This window comes from Anolis carolinensis, chromosome 4 (assembly GCF_035594765.1).
Source record: "Anolis carolinensis isolate JA03-04 chromosome 4, rAnoCar3.1.pri, whole genome shotgun sequence".
In the NCBI taxonomy this organism is placed as follows: Eukaryota; Metazoa; Chordata; class Lepidosauria; order Squamata; family Dactyloidae; genus Anolis; species Anolis carolinensis.
The window spans coordinates 156,048,920-156,069,213 of NC_085844.1; the positions used below are offsets into that span (position 1 = coordinate 156,048,920).

Sequence of the window (20,294 nt, forward strand, 5' to 3'; positions counted from 1 at the left end):
TTATAATTAATTTATTAATAATGAATGTATTATTATAATAAGTTAATAAAATGCAAGCAAAAGTAAAATTAAGCAGTCACACAAACACAAAACAAAATAAAGAATATGTATGCCCACAGTAATTTTACAACATTTCTCTGAATAAATGCTGAAATGATTGTAAACATTGATAGTTCACTAGAAAAGCCACTTTTAGTTCTGGATGGCCCACAGCTTATCTATACTATAGGATGGCTTTTGTTGGCATGGTGGCATTGTGCCTAACAGTGTCTGGTGTCAAAACAGTTCTCTTTCACTCTCTCCTGGTGCTTTATCTTTCTGTTTACACACAAAACCATGTGACTGCTGAAGGTCTACCACCCAGCTGCATCCCTTGAGGTGAAGACCTTGCTGAATACTACATTCAGCATTATTCATCACATATGGCAAGAATTTCTGTCCTGGCCCATGGACAAAATAGCACATTTGTCAGTATTCTGTCCTCAAGGGACATTACTTACTGGGAACCATATCAAAAATTGCTTCTTATGGTTCATTGTATAAGTGTGCCAAGCTTTGTACTTTTTACCCAAAGTGCATGCTTTTAGGCTTAACTATTCTGCAATCTCTTATTGAAATATTTTATATTCATATAGGAATGAAGGAATCCTTAAATATAACACTGTTTTTCTTTTCTTTTTCCAATGCAGGTTTTTGAGAAACTCAAAGACCACATGTTGATCCCTATCGCTAACACAGAGCTGGGGAAAGTTGATGGGGCACTCACTTGTTGTTCTGTGCTTATTAATAAAACTTCACAATTATGAGTTTACAGATGCCACCCCTTGTAACTGGCAATAACATACATGCAAGATAGATAAATTTGTATTGACTTTTTTTGGTTTCTCTTGACAATCTACTGTACCACTGTGCTACTAACCTTTGTTTACAATGGTGCCCCTTCAAATGATAATTAAGGTGCACATACATGCTCCCCCTCCATGTAAAAAGAATTTTGCAGCATGTTTGTCTGGGCTTACAGAGACATTGGGGTTACTCTTGGCTTGTTTAGTTGGTGTGAAACTGGTCTAAGAAATAACACCGCTTCTGACATTACAGGTTGAGCATCCCTTATCCAGAATCCCAAAATAATCCAAAATTGTCCACACTGATGATTGAGACAATGGCACCTTTTTCTGATGGCTCAGTATACACAAACTTTTGTTTCATGAACAAAAGTATTTAAAATACTGTGTGTAAAACAACCTTCAAGCTATGCATATAAGGTGTATATGAAACATAAATGATTTTTGTGTTTAGACCTGGGTCCCCATTCCTTATGTAGGTATGGGTCCAGACACTTCTGGTCCCAAGCATTTTGGATAAAAGATACTCTACCTGTACTTTTGAATGTGAGAAATCTTAAGACCCTTGTCTGACTACAGCAGAAGTGGGCAACTGTGACCCCCCAGCTTTTGTTGGGCTTTAATCCCCATGTGAAGAATGCTGGGAGTTGTAGTTCAGCAATGAATGAGGAGCCATAGCTGCCCAAATCTGATTCAGAGTGATCAAATTCATCCCCACCTGCTCATCCCTTGCTTTTTTTTGCACATTTCACCCCCAAGATAAGTCTTAGGCTTGGGATGTCCAAAGTGTGGTGAAGCATGTAGTTCTCCTAAATAGCCATATGGTCAATTATCACAGAAAGTATAACTGTTTATTGAGCCTTTTTCTATAAGCCAGTTTTGTGAAGGTTTTCTGTGCCCAACGGAATGGTGATAGACGTCATTCTCCTGTAACACAAGTGATTCTTGGTCTTTCTGTTCATGGGTATCATAGAAATGTTATCATGCTTCCATTTGCCTTTCCCACTGATCCACGTCCTTTCTGTGCCTGGGGAAAAACTTCAACAACAGCCATAAGAGGTTTCCTATGTGAAGAAAGCTGTGACAGAAGAAAGGACCTTCCTCCTTTCCAATTTTTTGTTCACAATTATTCACCAAGCAGCGAAGATCACTGTATCTTTTCCCATGTGAAAAGCAGCATGGGGAAGATTTTGCATGGACTTAGAAGGGAAAGGGTGAAGCAGCCCCTTCCCATTTAGTGCCTATAGTTAGCCTCCAGCCCTGGGCTATAGTCGGGAGGAAAAGGGCTCAAAGGCCTCTTCTACACAACCAAATAAAATCCAAACTATCTGGATTATATGGCAGTGTAGACTCAGATAATCCAAAGCAAATAATGTGGATTATCTGATTTAATTATGTGGCAGTGTAGAAGGGGCCAGAGCAACACCTCTGCCTTTAACAGAAGACAACTGTCTGCCAAGGTGGTAGATGATTCCCTCTAATGGGACAATTGCAGTTATGTGACCTCAAGTCATTTTTCCTCCTTTTGACTGAGGGAATGATCATAACAAAGGTGGTGTATCTGCATTGAATTGGACACTTTTGCACCTCTTGGGAATTAAATCTTCTTAGGTCCCTTTCATACATAGTTCTTATATCAGTTCTTGCTTCAGCTTTCTTAGAGAAGGAAAGTTATTCATGTTGCCAATGTGTCTATTCTGTTTTCCCCTCCTTATTAACTGATTAAGACATTCACGTAAATAGAATTAGGGATTGCTCAGAAGGGCCATTATAATTAATGAAAATGGTAAAACAGTTGGTACTGACTCAGTCACTTCTGGTGTGAGAGAATTGGACGTCTGCAAGGACGTGGCCCTGGGGACGTCCGAATGGTTGATGTTTTACCATCCTGTGGGAGGCTTCTTTCATGTCCCCGCCCAGGGAGCTAGAGCTGATAGACGGGAGCTCATCCCGCTCCCCAGATTCAATCTGCCAACCTTTCGGTCAGCAATCCTGCTGGCACAAGGGTTTAACCCATTGCGCCACCAAGGGCCCTGGTACTGACTCTAGCAATGGATTATGAAAGAATATTGCAGGAATGGGCCACAATTGTAATAATTTCCGCCACCTTTTAATTACTTCTTTTGTACTGCATCCACTTTTTTCCCTTCCCGCATATGCATCCCTTTCCTTATTTGTCTTTCATTGTGCTTCTCTTGCTCTCTCTAAGAGATGCAAGTTGTAAGTACAGTAGAGTCTCACTTATCCAACATAAATGGGCCAGCAGAACATTGGATAAGCAAATATGTTGGATAATAAGGAGGGATTAAGGAAAAGCCTATTACACATAAAATTAGGTTATGATTTTACAAATTAAGCACCAAAACATCATGTTTAACAACAAATTTGACAAAAAAAGTAGATCAATACGCAGTAATGCTATGTACTAATTACTGTATTTACAAATTTAGCACCAAAATATCACGATGTATTGAAAACATTGACTACAAAAATACGTTGGATAATCCAGAATGTTGGATAAGCAAGTGTTGGATAGGTGAGACTGTACTGTAACTCAAAAGTGAATTCAGGAGCATCATTCTGTGTTGCCTCTCCTACATACCAACCGCAGTGTAAGATTTACTGTGCTCATTATCCCCAATATCATGTTGCTGCTTGTGCCTTGGAAGGTGCATTTCAAGAGAGCCATGCGTAGAATATATTGCAAAATACAGGCGGCACTTTGGGGGGAAATGTTACTGCAGGGGAGGATTGAAAGGGGTTTTTATTCTGGGAGTCTTGAATTACTACTACAAGGTATAAACCACTTGGGCTTTTGTCCTAGAAACTGATCTGAGCTTTTTAAACTCATTTTTTAATCCAGGGGAAAGCAAGCCTTTTATGCCCATGTAAATCTCAGAAATAATGTTCTGACACACATAAAGCTGGCCTTAACAAATGGTGCAAAAACATTTTTTCTTTATTTCACCTTTCTCTGTTATACTTTGCTTTTATGAGATTATGTTTCTTTTTAAATAGGCTTTGAGCAGCACAGCTCTAGCATTCTTTCTCCTCAGAGCCAATGCTGAACTGAATCCTGAAAGAGGCGATAACAAAAAAGATAGTGGGAAAGCTGATTTTTTTTCATGTTTTGTATTCTTAATAAGGAAGACCCTTGTCTTCCAAATGGACACATTTGACTGTTCTAGCAAACCATTCAGGTTCTTTCACCTGACATAATGCAGATATTGGGTGCTTTTTAAAAAATCCTCTAAGTGTATTAATGTTTACTATGAAATTCCACTGAAATATATTTGTTCTGGCAAATTTTGCAAGACACTTAAGGCCTTAGTCATATGTTTTTCACCACAGATATGAAAAGAATTGGCTGTTGTATTTGCACGAAACTTGTAATGCCATTTCAAAGGATGGGGGGATTAATTTAAGTAGCATTAAGAATTTTTCAAGCGCTGACATATGGCTTGAGAATTTGATCAGTTTCCTGGTTAAGTCAACTCTTTTCTGGTGCTACTGCTGGCAATTGGCCGAAGTGCAATTTTCAGAAAGTTCAAAGTAGGAGAGGAATGTGCAACTGAAACTATTCCATCTAACCATCAACAGATTCAAAAATGTATGCTGGTAAATGTAATCTTGTGGCCTTTTAGCAGAATTAATTATATTTTAAAGCCCTCTGACTAATGACTGTTCTATCCCTTCTCCCATTTTATGACATTTCTCAGAAAGTGAGAGGCATCTTACTCTTCTGTCCGGTGTTATGTTCCACTAATTCTGAGGTCCCTTCTAAACTGCCATATAAAATCCAGATTATATGCTTTGAACTGGATTATATGGCCGTGTAGACTCACATAATCCAATTCAAAGCAGATAACGTGGATTATCTACTTTGGTAATTTGGATTCTATGGCAGTGTAGAAGGGGCCTGAATGACTTTAGATGAATTCATATGATAAAACAGTGCAGTACAACCCCTGTATCTGCTACCTACCATTTCCCTTAGCCACATCTGTCAAAATATTTCCCTAATGGCAAATTCCTATAAGGGATTTTCTATTCCCTCCAGCATGACTCTTTGGTAACATTTGGCAGAAGTAGTTCAATTCAGTAGGGTTCATCCACGGGTTCTTGTTTCCACAGTCAATCCAGGAACGTATCCCCGGTGGATACAGGGATCATGCTTTATTTGTAGTGGAGTCATTGCTTAATGCATTTGTGATTTAATATGGGAAAGTTTTATTTCATTAGGAAATCAGTTTATAAGAAGAATTACAGCAATTTTGTGATGTTTCCCCCTTTAGAATAATAATCATGTTGATTGTGTAAACTTGGCCCTATATTATCAGCAAGGCCTTGTCTCTTTCTAGCTAAAGATGAGGGATGTAAACACAATCCAAAATGTAGAGTTATGCTTTGTTGTTGCTTTTTTAAAATCCTTGCTCCTAGAAGGAATGCTAGATTAGCTATGTTTGGCCACTTGGAACTAAAGTCTGGAAAAAATCCTGCGATCGATGTCTTTACTATCCAACTGTAGACTCATAGGGTCAGTAGCTTTGCAATAGAGCATGCACATATCTTTCTCATTGGGGTCAATTACATCGTATCTGTTCTCTCCCACTGCAGTGTTCTTGTGGTTAGCCAGAGTAGAAATATTGGCATGCCATCTGTTAAGATCAATGTGTTTCAAATATGATATAGTGACTTACATTATTTTTGTGATGTTGCCTCTGCTGAACTTTGGATTTCTCGTGAAAGACTTTTTACATTGCAAATCAGTGCATGTCTACCCCAGAAGTAAGTCCCATCGAGTTAAATATATCCTGCCTCCAGGTACACATGTAAACTATTGCCCCAATAGTCATTGATTATTTGAATTTATTTGTGAATGTTTGTAATGTTTTTCAAAATCAGTTTCCAGAGTGGTTTATAGATAAAAATAACTGCAATATCAGATGTATGACAGTTTTAGGGTTGCTAGATATTGTGATTTATATTGTGATGTTCTAAGAAATCATTGCCATGTTCCGAATCAACATGGAGATTTTCTGAATTTGAAGAATGCAAATAGTCTTTGAACAAAGGTACTTATTTTGCTGATAATTACATCCAAATTCTCATTATTAATTGAGATTCATACCCCTTAACTGTCCCCTCAGCGCCAGTATAGATGCAAGCCATTTACTAGCATTTGAATTTACTATTAAAGCATATAAAAGTTTCCTCTCTGGGGTTCAGATTGGATTGGATTGCCAGTGGAAAACTGTTCCCAAAACCAGAAGTCTAATTCTCTTCTGTAATATCTAGAAACCTGTGATGCAACTCCATGATAATAAATATCCCTAGATGTTATGAGGAGGGGGAGTATTGATCAAAGGGCAAAAGGCACCTTTTTTCAGCATTTGCTTTATAGAGAGACAAATTTTGCCTTATTTATTTATTTATTTATTTAACTGTTTATTTAATTAATTATAGAATGATAGAATCCTAGAGTTGGAAAAGACCTCATGGGCTATCCAATCCAATCCCCTGCCAAGAAGCAAGAAAATTGCATTCAAAGCCATCTAGCCTCTGCTTAAAAGCCTCCAAAGAAGGAGCCTCTCAGCAAGGGCTCCTGAGGTGATGAATAACTAAAAACCAATTAAAACAATACAGAGATTTAAAAAACAGTTATTGAATCCAGTTTTGAAATAGACAAGACAGCAATTTTAAACATTGAATACCACGAGGAACAGCACTGTTTGGACTACCTGCTGGAAGCTTAAAAGAGATGGGCCAGCCTAACTTCCTTTGATGGGGAATTCCACAGTTGAGATATTGCTACATAGAAAGGCCTGTCCCGTGTTACATTTACCCTCCAACGTAACTTCACAAGGTATTGGGACACACAAGACGGCCTCCTCTGAAGATGTCACATTTCAGCCAGGCATATGTGGGAGGTGGCAATCTTTCAGGTGTCTTGGCACAAACAATTTGGGGCTTTGGGAGTCAGCACCAGCACTTTGAGTTGAGCTCAGAAGCAAATTGGAAGCCAATGCAGTTCTTGAAAGACTAGTGTTATATGGTCTATAAAATACACACCTGACACCAGTCTGGCCTCTGCATTTGGATTTAGCTGCAGCTTCCCAATGCTTTAGGCACTTTGCCTAAACAATAAGTAATTGGTTTAAACTTCCGCTTAGAATTGAGGCTGGAGGCCAGCCATACTGTTGAATAAAACAAGGCAGCCTTTCCTAGACATTTCTAACTCAGGCTGCCTGTTTAAGCTGTCAGTTAAATACAACAGCCCATGCACTTTGAAGACTGCCATGTCATCGAGAGTAGTTCAGCATAGCCTTTCATAGAATCATAGAATAATAGAGTTGGAAGAGACCTCATGGGCCATCCAGTCCAACCCCCTGCCAAGAAGCAGGAAATCGCATTCAAAGCACCCCCCGCTTTTGTATATGATGTATCTACAATACGTCCGTGTGCAGAAAAATATTTGGGGATTTTGATAAAGGCAGCACCCCCATGAAATAGTTAACACTCTGTGAATAGATTTACTCCACTTGATCCCAGTGACAGTATAACCTGGCCCTAAGTCTACTGGCATTTAAAATGGTCTTTTACACAACGCAGTTCCGTGTTAAAGTGTTCTGAACTGCCTTGAATGAGAAGGTGGCCAACCTGACACTACTGTATCCTTTAACCTCTTCTATCCTGCACTTCCCCTGTTGTTGTCCATAATTCTTCCAGAAATTGTTACTTCTTGTCCAGAACTTCTGAACACCCAGCATTTGGGTGGTTTCAATGCTGGAAACCACATTAGGTTGTCCTATTCCAGCCTTAGCTGTTTCGGGTTGTAATGTTTTCCTTCTTTTGAAAGCTGAACAAAGTGATGCAATGTGTGGGTTTCTTTGTTGGACAGAATACGATCAGTGTCAGCTAAGGCTCCTTTCCTTGTATGAATGAGAAGTTTGTATACATGTTGTACCTTACATTGCTCCACTTGGCATGGGTCCATTCCCACCCACACCACAAAGTATACGCCCAATTAGATATTTCGCAAATGCTGTGTTTTAGAAGTACAGTGCGGGTTTTTAAGGACATATGGAACACAGCAGTCCCAGTGAGATGGGATCGAAGCTCAGGCAGAACACCATGTTCAGTTTGGTAGGAAGCTGTCAGAATTGCCCCATCTGCTCCCTTATTGACAGAAAACTCTGGTACAATCTAGACAATATTTTTTTTATTTCAGTGTAAGCAGTGAAGAATTAATCTGGGTAATCATCAAACAGTTCATAAGAACTGGTATGCATCCATAAAGACAGATTGGGGGGTTTTCTTTGAAAGAATCCTCCAATCCTCCCCCCTCTATCTGTAAATAGCTGTGAACAAAATATCTGAGACCTCACTTGAACTCCCAGAAAGGCCTTCTAGTGGATAGCTAGTGATGAAAATTGTATGAACTCACATGTGAATGATCTGCATTGTGTTGCTCGGCAGGACACAAGGATAACTTACTAAGTCACCACAATATTGGAACATGTTAACTTTGAGAGACCCTTATTAAATGATGGTATATTGTTGCCTACTTTATTTGTGTGTGCCAAGATAGTAAATGCATTTCGTAGTCTGTTTAACACTGGAAAATGTTGCTCTGATTTTTGTTTTGTCTTTTGCACTTTCAGCCCTGTTTTATGCACCTTTCACTATGGAATAAAGTGTCATTGTACCTCTGAACTGTGTGTGCAGTTATTCATATTTTAATCAGAACTTTGCCTTGCTTCTTGTGTACTCTATTTAGAAAAAGTGGGATTGATCCCACATAACGCTTTTAACAAAATGTTTGGGATATGGCAGCAATCCTGGCTGAGCATGGAAGCCATTTCCTAAGCTGAAGTTTGAGGAGGGAAACAATTCTGGGTTTTCTTTTAGGCTTCCTGTGTTTTTCCTCCAGTGTTACCCCTATCTGATTCCTTGATCATTCCTGACAAGCCCTCAGAAAACCTGTTTTGAGGCCTATTACAGTGGAAATGCTGACAGCGGTATTCCCACATTCATAAAACTTTTCTAGGTGCATCGAGGAATTCCAGGTATATGAGCTGCCCCATGAATAATCCCTTCCGACATTCATTCAAGGAGTTTTAGATTCAGGGTTGTTGTATGTCTTTCGGGCTGTGTGGCCATGTTCCAGAAGCATTCTCTCCTGACGTTTCGCCCACATCTATGGCAGGCATCCTCAGAGGTTGTGAGGTATGGAGAAAACTAAGCAAAGAGGTTAATATATATCTGTGGAAAGTCTAGGGTGAGAGAGGTCAGTGTGAATGTGTGTAGTTAATCACTTAAATTAGCATTGAAAAGCTTATCTGCTGTCTTCTTCCTGCCTCTGGGGCATCCTTTGTTTAGAGTCGTTAACTGCCCTTGGTTGATTCATGTCTGGAAACCCTCTGTTTTCAGAGTATTGCTTTTTATTTACTGTTCTGATTTTTGAGTTTTGTAATACTGGTAGCCAGATTTTGTTCATTTTCATGGTTTCTTCCTTTCTGTTGAAGTTGTCCACATGCTTGTGGATTTCAATGGCTTCTCTGTGTAGTCTGACATGATAGTTGTTAGAATGGTCCAGCATTTTTGTGTTCTCAAATAGTATTCTGTGTCCAGGCTGGTTCATCAAATGCTCTGCTATGGCTGATTTCTCTGGTTGAATTAGTCTGCAGTGCCTTTCATGTTCTTTGACTCTTGTTTGGGCGCTGCGTTTGGTGGTCCCTATGTAGACTTGTCCACAGCTGCATGGTATCCGGTAGACTCCTGCAACCAAGGGCAGTTAACGACTCTAAACAAAGGATGCCCCAGAGGCAGGAAGAAGACAGCAGATAAGCTTTTCAATGCTAATTTAAGTGATTAACTACACACATTCACACTGACCTCTCTCACCCTAGACTTTCCACAGATATATATTAACCTCTTTGCTTAGTTTTCTCCATACCTCACAACCTCTGAGGATGCCTGCCATAGATGTGGGCGAAACGTCAGGAGAGAATGCTTCTGGAACATGGCCACACAGCCCGAAAGACATACAACAACCCTGTGATCCCGGCCATGAAAGCCTTCGACAACACAGTTTTAGATTCATTTCCCCATCTTATAGACATAATTTGATCGAATATTCCAAATGAGCCTATTATTGAATAGAATAATAGAATCGTAGAGTTGGAAGAGACCTCATGGGCCATCCAGTCCAACCCCCTGCCAAGTAGCAGGAAATCGCATTCAAAGCACCCCTGACAGATGGCCATCCAGCCTCTGCTTAAAAGCCTTACTACTTAAAAGTATTACTACTGGACATTAGTAATAGCATGGAGCCCCCAGTGGCACAGCAGGTTAAACCACTGAGCTGCTAAACTTGCTGACCAAAAGGTCAGCAGTTCGAATCAGGGTCGTGAGGGGAATTCCTGCTGTTAGCCCCAGCTTCTGCCAACCTAGCAGTTCGAAAACATGCAAATGTGAATACATTAATAGGTACCACTCCAGCGGGAAGGTAATGTTGCGCCATGCAGTCATGCCAGCCACATGACCTTGGAGGCATCTATGGACAATGCCAGCTTTTCGGCTTAGAAATGGAGATGAGCACCAACCCCCAGAGTGTGACATGACTAGGCTTCATGTCAGGAAAACTTTTACCTTTACCTAGTAATATCATTAAGCATGTATACAGTGCTGACAATTCATAGAGCCCTTACATAGCTTATCTTGCTAAATTTCTTACAATCTTTCCATAACATATTTTCATCCCTATAGAGTTAGACTGGAGAAAGAGAATAAAGGAAGTGAGGCAAGGCTGAAAGCTTACAAAAACCATATGATACAGTCATGGCAGAGAGGAATTTCCAATAAACAGTTCAAGAACAATATGTTGAATGCAAGGATGTCTTTAATTAATACCTTGTGTGTTTGAAACGGGAGCTGCAAAGAGATGTAACCAGGAATGCAGAGGGGGAGTTTTCTCTGCTGGTGGATCATAACAGAGAAATGGGGGGAATTACCTATTTGGTTGATGACATTCAGAATCCCCCAGCTGACATGGGTATATTTTCCACGCTCTGGTAAAAAGTAATGTACATCTTAAATACATATAATTTACTTGGAACGTAAACCCACAATATCCTGTGAAGCTTTCTGCCAGATGTGTTTGTTCAGCAGTGCAATCTAAAGTCGGACTTGTTAAATAACCTATAGGAGAATCTGGTTAAATTCATCAAGAATTCTTCACCCTCAGAGGTGCATTATGGTTCATAAGGACCACAGTTAAAGCTAGCCATGCAAAATGAACCCTCAAATAGAAATAGGGTTACAGCTTTTCTCTATCACGGTAAGATGTAGACAGCCTATGATGACCCTTCATTTCTCCTACATCTTAAGAAAAACAATTATCTCGGGGCTTGTCATTGGAACATCATCTTCAAGCTCAGCTGGAACTCTTCAAGAGAGGAATTCAGATGGAGAATGAAATTGCTATTTTGGGGTGGTAGAAGAAGCTGTCTGAAGGTCACTGTGTTTAACAATTTTTATATTGTCTTTCAAAATCAATATTTTCCTAAGGCAGTTTGCAATCAATTTAGTTTCTATGAAACATTTTATGATTTGCCCAGTACTTACTTACTTAGGTGATCCCTCGTCCGAGTCCTATTCTTGATCCGCATGTTCTTCCACAGTGAGGGCATTGGCTTGCAGGTGGAAGGCAGTCCCAGCCAGGGTTGGCTTTTTTTTTTGTTTTGTTTTTTTTTGTTTTGTTTTTTTTTTGGAAAGTTTTTTTTATTAGTAAAATGTGAAAAACAAAAAATAGATTAACATGTATCCATATACAGCCGCAGAAGAAAAAGGAAAAAAAGAAGTAAAAAAAAAATACAGACAGGTATAACAATTTGCACTGTAGTGTCGCTAAACTAATGGATGAACACAGATTTGCTATACCATTGTTGTACCTTAACTTATCCTTGTCCCCCTTGCCCCTCACCCGTGAACCCGACCCCCTAGACCTCCGATACCCCTCAGTAAGTATCACGTGACTGACCGTCAACTACCCCTGTAACTTCTTTCTAAATCCCTTTTATGGCTGTCGTCAAATCTACCTTTGTCTTCTTTTCCAAATACCCAAGTGCCAGCCTCCATTTATTTGCAAACTCCTCATTATTTCCTCCTCTGTTACTATTTGTCAGCTTGGCCATTTGGATATATCCCCCCAGTTTATCTCTCCAGTCTCTAATACTTAGCTCTTCTTCCCCCTTCCATGTTTTTGCGATTAATAGTCTTGCCGCGACAAAACAATATTGGCAAATTTCTTCATCTCCTGCGCTAATACGCCTTCTAAATAAACCTAATAAGCATGTCTCGGGGTTCTTCTTGACCTTATTGGTAATCATATTATTTGTTTCTTTCACCACTTTTATCCAGAATTCTTGAACTATATTACAGGTCCACCATAAGTGGAAAAATGTTCCTTTTGCTTTCTTGCATCTCCAACAGGCCCCTCTTCCTGTTTTCTCTATTTTCGCCAGAAGCTCTGGAGTTATGTATGTTCTATAGAACATTTTAAACATATTCTCTCTAATTGAGCCGGCCAGAGAGAATTTAAACCCCTTTTTCCAGAGATATTCCCATTCTTCCAGGTCTATGTTTCTACCAAAGTCTCTGGCCCAAGAGATCATAACGGTTTTTATTTGGTTGTCTGCAAGGTTGTAATCTAAAATAAATTTATAAAGCCTTGAGAGTAAGCCTTTGTTGCCTCTGTCTAAGATACATTCTAACTCGGATTTTTTGGATGCAAATCCTGCCGCCGCATCCTTTCTAAATCTATCATGCAGTTGGTAATAACTGAACCAGTCTTTTAACCCTAATTCTTCTCTGCCCTTAAGTGCCCATTGCCCTCTTTCTTTAACTAAATATTCCTCATAAGTTCCTACTTCATTACATGTAGCTGGTCTCAAGACTGCTTCAAGTGGGCGCAGCCACAGAGGGGTTTTGGGCTCTATCCCCTTCTTGAAGAAGAAGGAGAAGAAGAAGAGCTGGGTTCAGAGACAGTCTAAGACTCCGGGGGTACATAGTAAACAGTAGCGAAGATCGGGGAGAGTTTTTTTTTTCTCGTCTTTTGGGGAGAGGGGGAGGGGGAGGGAGGAGATAAACAAAAATGAAAGCACAGGGGTTAAAAATCATCTCCATGAATGTGAATGGTCTGAATAATTGCATAAAAAGGAAACGTGTTTTTCACTTCCTATATAAAAATAAGGTAGATATAACTTGTATTCAGGAATCCCACTTTGTATCCAGAGACAAACATCTGTTAGTCCAAGATAAATTAGGTCAATTATTTACTACATGCAATGTTAAGAAAACCAATGGGGTGCTGTTCTATATAAATAGGGAACTAAACCCAGAGAAAATTTATGAGGATCAAGAAGGAAGAATACTAATTGTCAAAGTGAGGTTTCAGCATAAACATATTCTATTAGTAGGGATCTATGCACCCAATACAAATCAAAAAACATTCTATAAAAAACTATCTAACATCCTAGCTGAAGTAGGGGAGAAAGAAATGCTGTGGTTAGGGGATTTCAATGGGGTAATGGACACAAAAATAGACAGAAATAACAAAAGAAAAAAGGACTCTAAAGAAGGAAGACTTCCGGGCATCTTACAAAGAGACCTAAAACACTGGGACTTGTATGATTTATGGAGGATACAAAAATTAGACAGAAGGGAATATTCATATTATTCCCATAGACATGGATCGTCATCCAGAATAGATTACATCTTTGCAACTAAGGAGCTGGTAACCAAAACAGAGAAGGTGGAATTTCTCCCTAGAGTATTTGCAGACCACAATCCGATGTTGCTACAGCTAAAAGGGGGTTTTTGGGAAAGGAAGCCTTGGAGACTAAATGACTACATATTAAAAGACCAAAAAATTAAGGAAAAGATCAGGCTAGGAATACAAAATTACATTAAAGAGAATGGCAAGGAGGGCATAGCGGTAAAGACAGTTTGGGATGCAGGAAAAGCCGTGATAAGAGGTTTACTAATCCAACAACATGCCAACTGGTGTAAAAGAAAAAACAATATACAAGTACAGCTGCTTACCAAAATCAGAGATAAGGAGAAAGAATTAGAAAAGTCCAAGGTGGATAGGAAAAAAGTACAGCAAGATCTAGCAAAAGCCCAACAGCAATATGAATTATTTTTAACAAATGAATTAGAAAGAAAAATTATGTACAAGAGACATAATTTTTTTGAAAATGCGAATAAACCCGGCACGCTCTTAGCGTGGCAGGTGAAAGATCATAGGAAGAGACCACTAATTGCCAGGATAAGTAATAAAGGGGAGACTATTTCAAATATAAGAAAGATTCAAAAAATCTTTGAAGCCTATTATAGAAACCTCTATAAAAACACGCAGACAGATACAAAAAAAATAGATCAGTACTTAGCAGATATGAAGGTCTCCAAACTTTCTGAAAGCATGAAATCAGACTTGGATAGACAAATTACATGGGAAGAACTGAACTCTGCCATTGACAAGGCCAAGTTAAATAAAACCCCAGGTCCGGATGGTTTCTCAGCTCTGTTCTACAAGTTGTATAAAGAAGAGCTAGGCCCATTACTGCTCTTAACTATGAATCAAGTGCTCCAAACAGGAGAGATGCCAGAGTCCTGGGAGGAAGCCACAATAGTTCTGTTACCCAAACAGGACAGAGATATGGAACACGTGAAGAACTATAGACCTATCTCATTAGTCAATAACGATTATAAGTTATTTGCCATAATCTTAGCAAACAGGTTGAAACAAATCTTAGTAAAAATAATACATGGAGATCAAGCAGGCTTCCTTCCAGGCAGACATCTGAGCCAAAATGTAAGAACTGTGCTAAATATAATAGAATATGCCGAACAAGACCCAAGCAGAGAGATTGCACTATTGTTTTTAGATGCAGAGAAAGCATTCGACAATGTGCGGTGGGACTTTATGTTGAAAGTGCTGGAGCTCTTTGGAGTGGGACAACATTTTAGAAGGGCCATAGGAGCCATTTACTCTAGACAAAGGGCCAAGCTAAAAATAAACGACGAAATGACAAACTACATAGAAATTCAAAAAGGGACTCGACAAGGGTGTCCCCTGTCGCCGCTACTGTTTATTTGGATATTAGAAATTTTGAACATCAGAATTAGAGAGACCAGCGAAATCAAAGGAGTCAGGGTAAAAGGACACGAATTTAAAGGGAAGGCTTTTGCAGATGATTTGGTCTGCTTTTTAAGGGAACCATTAAAAAGTACATGCACATTATTTGAGGTTATTAACAAATTTAGCATGGTGTCGGGCTTCAAAATCAATAAGGAGAAATCGGTTTTTCTAACCAAAAACTTATCCAATTGTGATACGGCCGACCTAGAAAAATTGTCTAACTGCAAGGTAGTGCCAAGAGTAAAATATCTTGGACTATGGTTAACTAACAAAAACAGCAAACTCTACCAAAATAACTATGACAAAACGTGGAAGGAGATAAAAGGAGACCTTGAAAATTGGCAAAGACTCCAACTTACCTGGCTAGGAAGGATTGCTGTGATTAAAATGATGGTGCTACCCAAAATGCTGTTTATGTTTCAAAATTTACCAATTATCAAGGGGGTAAAGGTGTTTGAAAACTGGAAGAAAGATTTGGTTAAATTCATTTGGAATGGGAAAAAAGCTAGAATTGCCTATAGGAATCTTATTGACGTGAAGGACAGAGGGGGCCTGGCATTCCCAGATCTCAGATACTACTATGAAGCCGCCAACTTTAGCTGGCTAAAGGACTGGATTAAATTGGACAACAAAAAATTACTTAATTTAGAGGGACACAATTTAAGATATGGCTGGCATGCTTATCTATGGGATGAAAAGGACAAGGTGAATAAAGAATTTAAAAGGCATATTATAACAGCCAGGGTTGGCTTGATGCACCTTCCTCTTGGCACACTTCTCCCTTTCACCCTCCATTTGTGTCTCTTCAAATTCCAATGCTTGTAGTCTTTGCTCCTTCCAGCACGCTGACATTTGTCTGCCTGTTTTCCCAAGATATTTGCAGGATTTTTCAGAGGCAACACTGATGGAATTGTTCCAGGCATATAACAGGGTTGAGAGAACAATAGATTTATAAACAAGCACCTTGGTATCCCTACTGATGCCCCAATCCTCAAACACTCTCTGCTTCATTCGGGAAAATGCTGCACTCGCAGAGCTCAGACAGTGTATTTCAGTGTCAACGTTGGCTTTTGTGGAAAAGTAGCTGCCAAGGTAGCGGAAATGGTCAAAAATTTTCCAATCTTACACCATTAAGCTGTATTTCTGGCATTGCAGAGGGATTGGCTGGTGACTGCTGGAAGAGCACTTTGGTTTTCTTGATGTTCAATGCGAGGGCGAGCTTCTCATATGCTTCTGCAAATGTGTTTTGAATGAATCTTCTACATTATCATCCATCTATTGGAGTTCTATAACAGATGTTGTGACCTTGGTTTTGGCTTTAAATCTGCTGAGGTTAAATAGCTTGATGTCTGTCCGATAATTTCCACTCCGGCGGGAAGCTTCCCATCAACAAGATGAAGTATCATAGCAATGAAGATGGAAAATAAGGTTGGGGCCATAACACATCCCTGTTTGACAACTGATTTCACTTGAATTGGTCACTTTGGGAGCCATTGCTGTCCAAGACTGTTGCCATCATTGTCATCGTGAAGGAGCTGCAAGATGCTCACAAATTTGTCAAAGCACCCAATTTTTTTAAGGATGGTCCAGAGAGCACTGCAATTCACTGAGTCAAATGCCTTTGCAAGGTCAATGAATGCCATATGCAGAGGTTGATTTTGTTCCCTGCATTTTTCTTGGAGCTGTTGTGGAGTGAAGATTATGTCCACTGTTCCTCTGGAGGGGTGGAGGCCATTCTGGGATTCTGGGAAGGTGTCTTCTGAGACAGGGAGAAGGCGGTTTGCAAGGATTCTTGTGAGGATTTTCCCAGTGGAGGTTAGAAGGGAGATACCGCGATAGTTCCCGCAGTGGCTAAGTTACAGAACTTGCTGATCAAAAGGTCGGTGGTTTGAATCCGCAGACAGGGAAAGCTTCTACCAACCTAGCAGTACGAAAACATGCAAATGCGAGTAGACGGACAACGCCAGGTCTACGGCTTAGACATGGAAATGACTACCCCCCAGAGTCAGGCACGACTAGACTTGATGTCAAGGGGAAAACCTTACCCAGTGTCTAGCATTTTAAACAAAATCAAAACATCCATTCATAAATATATTTTTCTACATGTCAAATGTCTTCTGATGACTCTTTGTTTGCTCAGCATTGCAGACCACTTATTCAGAGATACTGCAAATCCCACCAGATTCAATAGAACTTGTTCCTAAGGACATGCGTATTAGCCTTAAAGAATGGTGTTAATTCTGCTGAAATTCAAACATAGTACAGTACTGTATATGGTTATATATATTTTTATGATGTACTTCACAAAGAACAAAAGAAACTTAAAAAATAAAGAAAAGTCAGTAACAACATACACATATAGTCAGCCCTCCATATCAGTGGATTCCACAACCTATGACTTGAAAATATTTCTTCACTACCCACAACATTCCCAAAAGCAAACCTTGATTTTGCTATTTTATATAAGGGACATCATTTTACTATGCCGCTGTATATAATAGGACATGAGCAACGCCATATTTTGATATTCATGCGGATGGTATCCTGGAAACAAACCACAAGAGATACCCTTACCCAGGGCCCACTGTATATACTCACACACACTTGGGCATACACAAGTATATAAAATTCATACTAACATCTTAACTAAAAAAAGATATACGAATCTGCCATTACACATAAAAGTAAATAATATTAATGTCATTAGTGTCTACACCTAGAAATCATTACATCATTACCATTCTTATTCCTCAAAGCAATCCTACAAATATTTGAAAGAGAGGATCATTTCTTACAGTAGACTAGTGCCATCTAGCGATGGCTGATGGCTTCTTTAATTATGAATATATTTTGCTATATGTTATTCCATTCCATAAAATAAAGGGGAAGGAATCTTCTGGGGATTTTAGCATGCTGTTGCAGGTATTATTATACATTTCCTCGGATGCATGAAAGGGTGCAATATGCAAGTGTTGGGTATGAAGACACTAATATGTAGTTATTGAGATAGACATAAGATCATAAACTTCGAACGACTTGTTTAGCATAAATATCCTGGCATCAATATTGGACAGGAGACAGCAGTATTAGGTACACTTTCATGACACTTAGACTCCTTCCATATTGCCCCTAAATTCCAGGATCTGATCCCAGATTATCTGTTTATCCCAGGTTATCTGGCAGTGGAGATTCATATAAACCAGTTCAAAGCAGATAATCTGGGATCAGATACTGGGATATAGGGCAGTGTAGAAGGGGCCTGAGAATACAGTAACGGCCCTTCCAGAAGGCCTTATATCCCAGGATCTGATCCCAGGTTTTCTGTTTATCCCAGATTATCTGGCAGTGCAGACTCATATAATCCAATTTAAAACACAAAACCTGGATTCAGATCCTGGGATATAGGGTTTGTCTGGAAGGGCCCTAAGATTTCTGCTGCAACTGTGAAACCCTTATCTGCAGTTTCACTTACCCAATTGCTAGATTTTCCATAAACTTCTATGGTACACACTCCCTAGCAATTGTCTAGAAAACTATCCTCTGTAGGAATCGCCTTCCACAGCTGAATAAAATCCCACATTTTCTGCTTTGAACTTGAATATATGGCATTGTGGACACAAATAACCCAGTTCAAAGTAGATATTATGGGATTTTCTGCCTTGATATTCTGGGATAAAGGGCTGTCTGGAAGGGCCCTTGGCCTTCCAACAAATTCTATGGTATGCCTGTTTCAGATAATCTGCTGCCTAGCCAGGAACCTTTCCCCTATGGATATGGGAGATCTTACTATATAGCCAAAATATTATCTTATTTTTTTGTATATAAAGAAAATTCTAGCCTTCAACAAAATAAACTTTCTGAAAGCAAAATACATTATTCTGTATAAGGTTCTACAGATTATAACCAGCATTCCGAACTGTTTGTGGAAATAGATTGGTAGCTATTTATAACAGTGGAATAATATACTTGCTGTAACTGCCACTGCAATCTGGATCAGAGTAAGTTTCTGAACACTTCTCAAAAGTAGCTCCATGTAGAACATATTGCAAGAAACCAGTACATTTTATGTATATGTTGCATTTTTCAGAAGTCCCATATGCTGAACACTTGACAACACCTTCGGATAACTGGAACTCTACTGTACTGATGGCTTTGCAAAAGTATGTACAGTAGAGTCTCGCTTATCCAAGCTAAATGGGCCAGCAGAAGCTTGGATAAGCGAATATCTTGGATAATAAGGAGGGATGAAGGAAAAGTCTATTAAACATCAAATTAGGTTATGATTTTACAAATTACGCACCAAAACATGTTATACAACAAATTTGACAGAAAAAGTAGTTCAATACGCAGTAATGTTATGCTGTAATTACTGTATTTACGAATTTAGCACCAAAATATCACGATGTATTGAAAACATGATGTTTTGGGGCTTAATTTGTAAAATCATAACCTAATTTGATGTTTAATAGGCTTTTCCTTAAAGCCTCCTTATTATCCAACATATTCGCTTATCCAACATTCTGCCGGCCCATTTATGTTGGATAAGTGAGACTCTACTGTACCTGCATTTGTATTAACATACATATTGAGATAGATACCGTATCTTGGTGGTGGAACCCAAATCTAAGCACAACATTCATTAATGTTTCATATGTACCTTACACACATAGCCTGAAGGTAATTTAATATTCATTATTTTAAAAATAATAATTTTGTGCATAAACAAAGTTTATGTACACTGAACCGTCAGAAGGTAAAGGTATTGGTATCTCAGCCGCCCAGATGGATGATGTCAGAATTCCAGATAAGGGACACACCATTTGTAAAAGCATATACCTTTAGCAGAACAGTCAGACTTCATAATTGTCACGAGATGAAATAATTGTCCTGAGATGTGATGTGCAGATTTGATAAATGTGGATTTTATATATGTGGGTATGAATGAACTGAATGGAAGATGAATGAATGAGAATTAATAATTTTGAAGACACAATTCTAAGACTTAAGGCCTGCAATGACTAACTGCCTGCTTGCTGAACTGTAATTAAAAGTTGCTAATAAGAACTGAAATGCTTGACCTGCCTATTAAACTGTGATAGAAATTGTGACAGTGGCAAGACAAATGTTTACAACTGTTAAGGAAGTCATGCAAGACTTATGGCACTACCAACACCAATCAAGAAGAATCAACATCTGGCCAGGAAACTGAGATGGAGCCTGGATGAAAGATGTCTATCATTCAT

General features: G+C 39.1%; 1 protein-coding gene across 6 annotated transcripts in view; it reads left to right on the forward strand.

Moving 5' to 3' along the window:
- Positions 1-8,561, forward strand: part of ddah1 (dimethylarginine dimethylaminohydrolase 1) — a 176,962-nt gene extending 168,401 nt beyond the window's left edge. For all 6 annotated transcript variants that reach the window (XM_062978067.1, XM_008114183.3, XM_062978068.1 and 3 more), the window contains one exon: positions 690-8,561. In XM_062978067.1, the coding sequence (XP_062834137.1) occupies positions 690-806 (117 nt within the window). In that variant the 3' untranslated portion in view covers positions 807-8,561. The remainder of the gene's footprint in view (positions 1-689) is intronic.
- Positions 8,562-20,294: the final 11,733 nt, after the last annotated feature.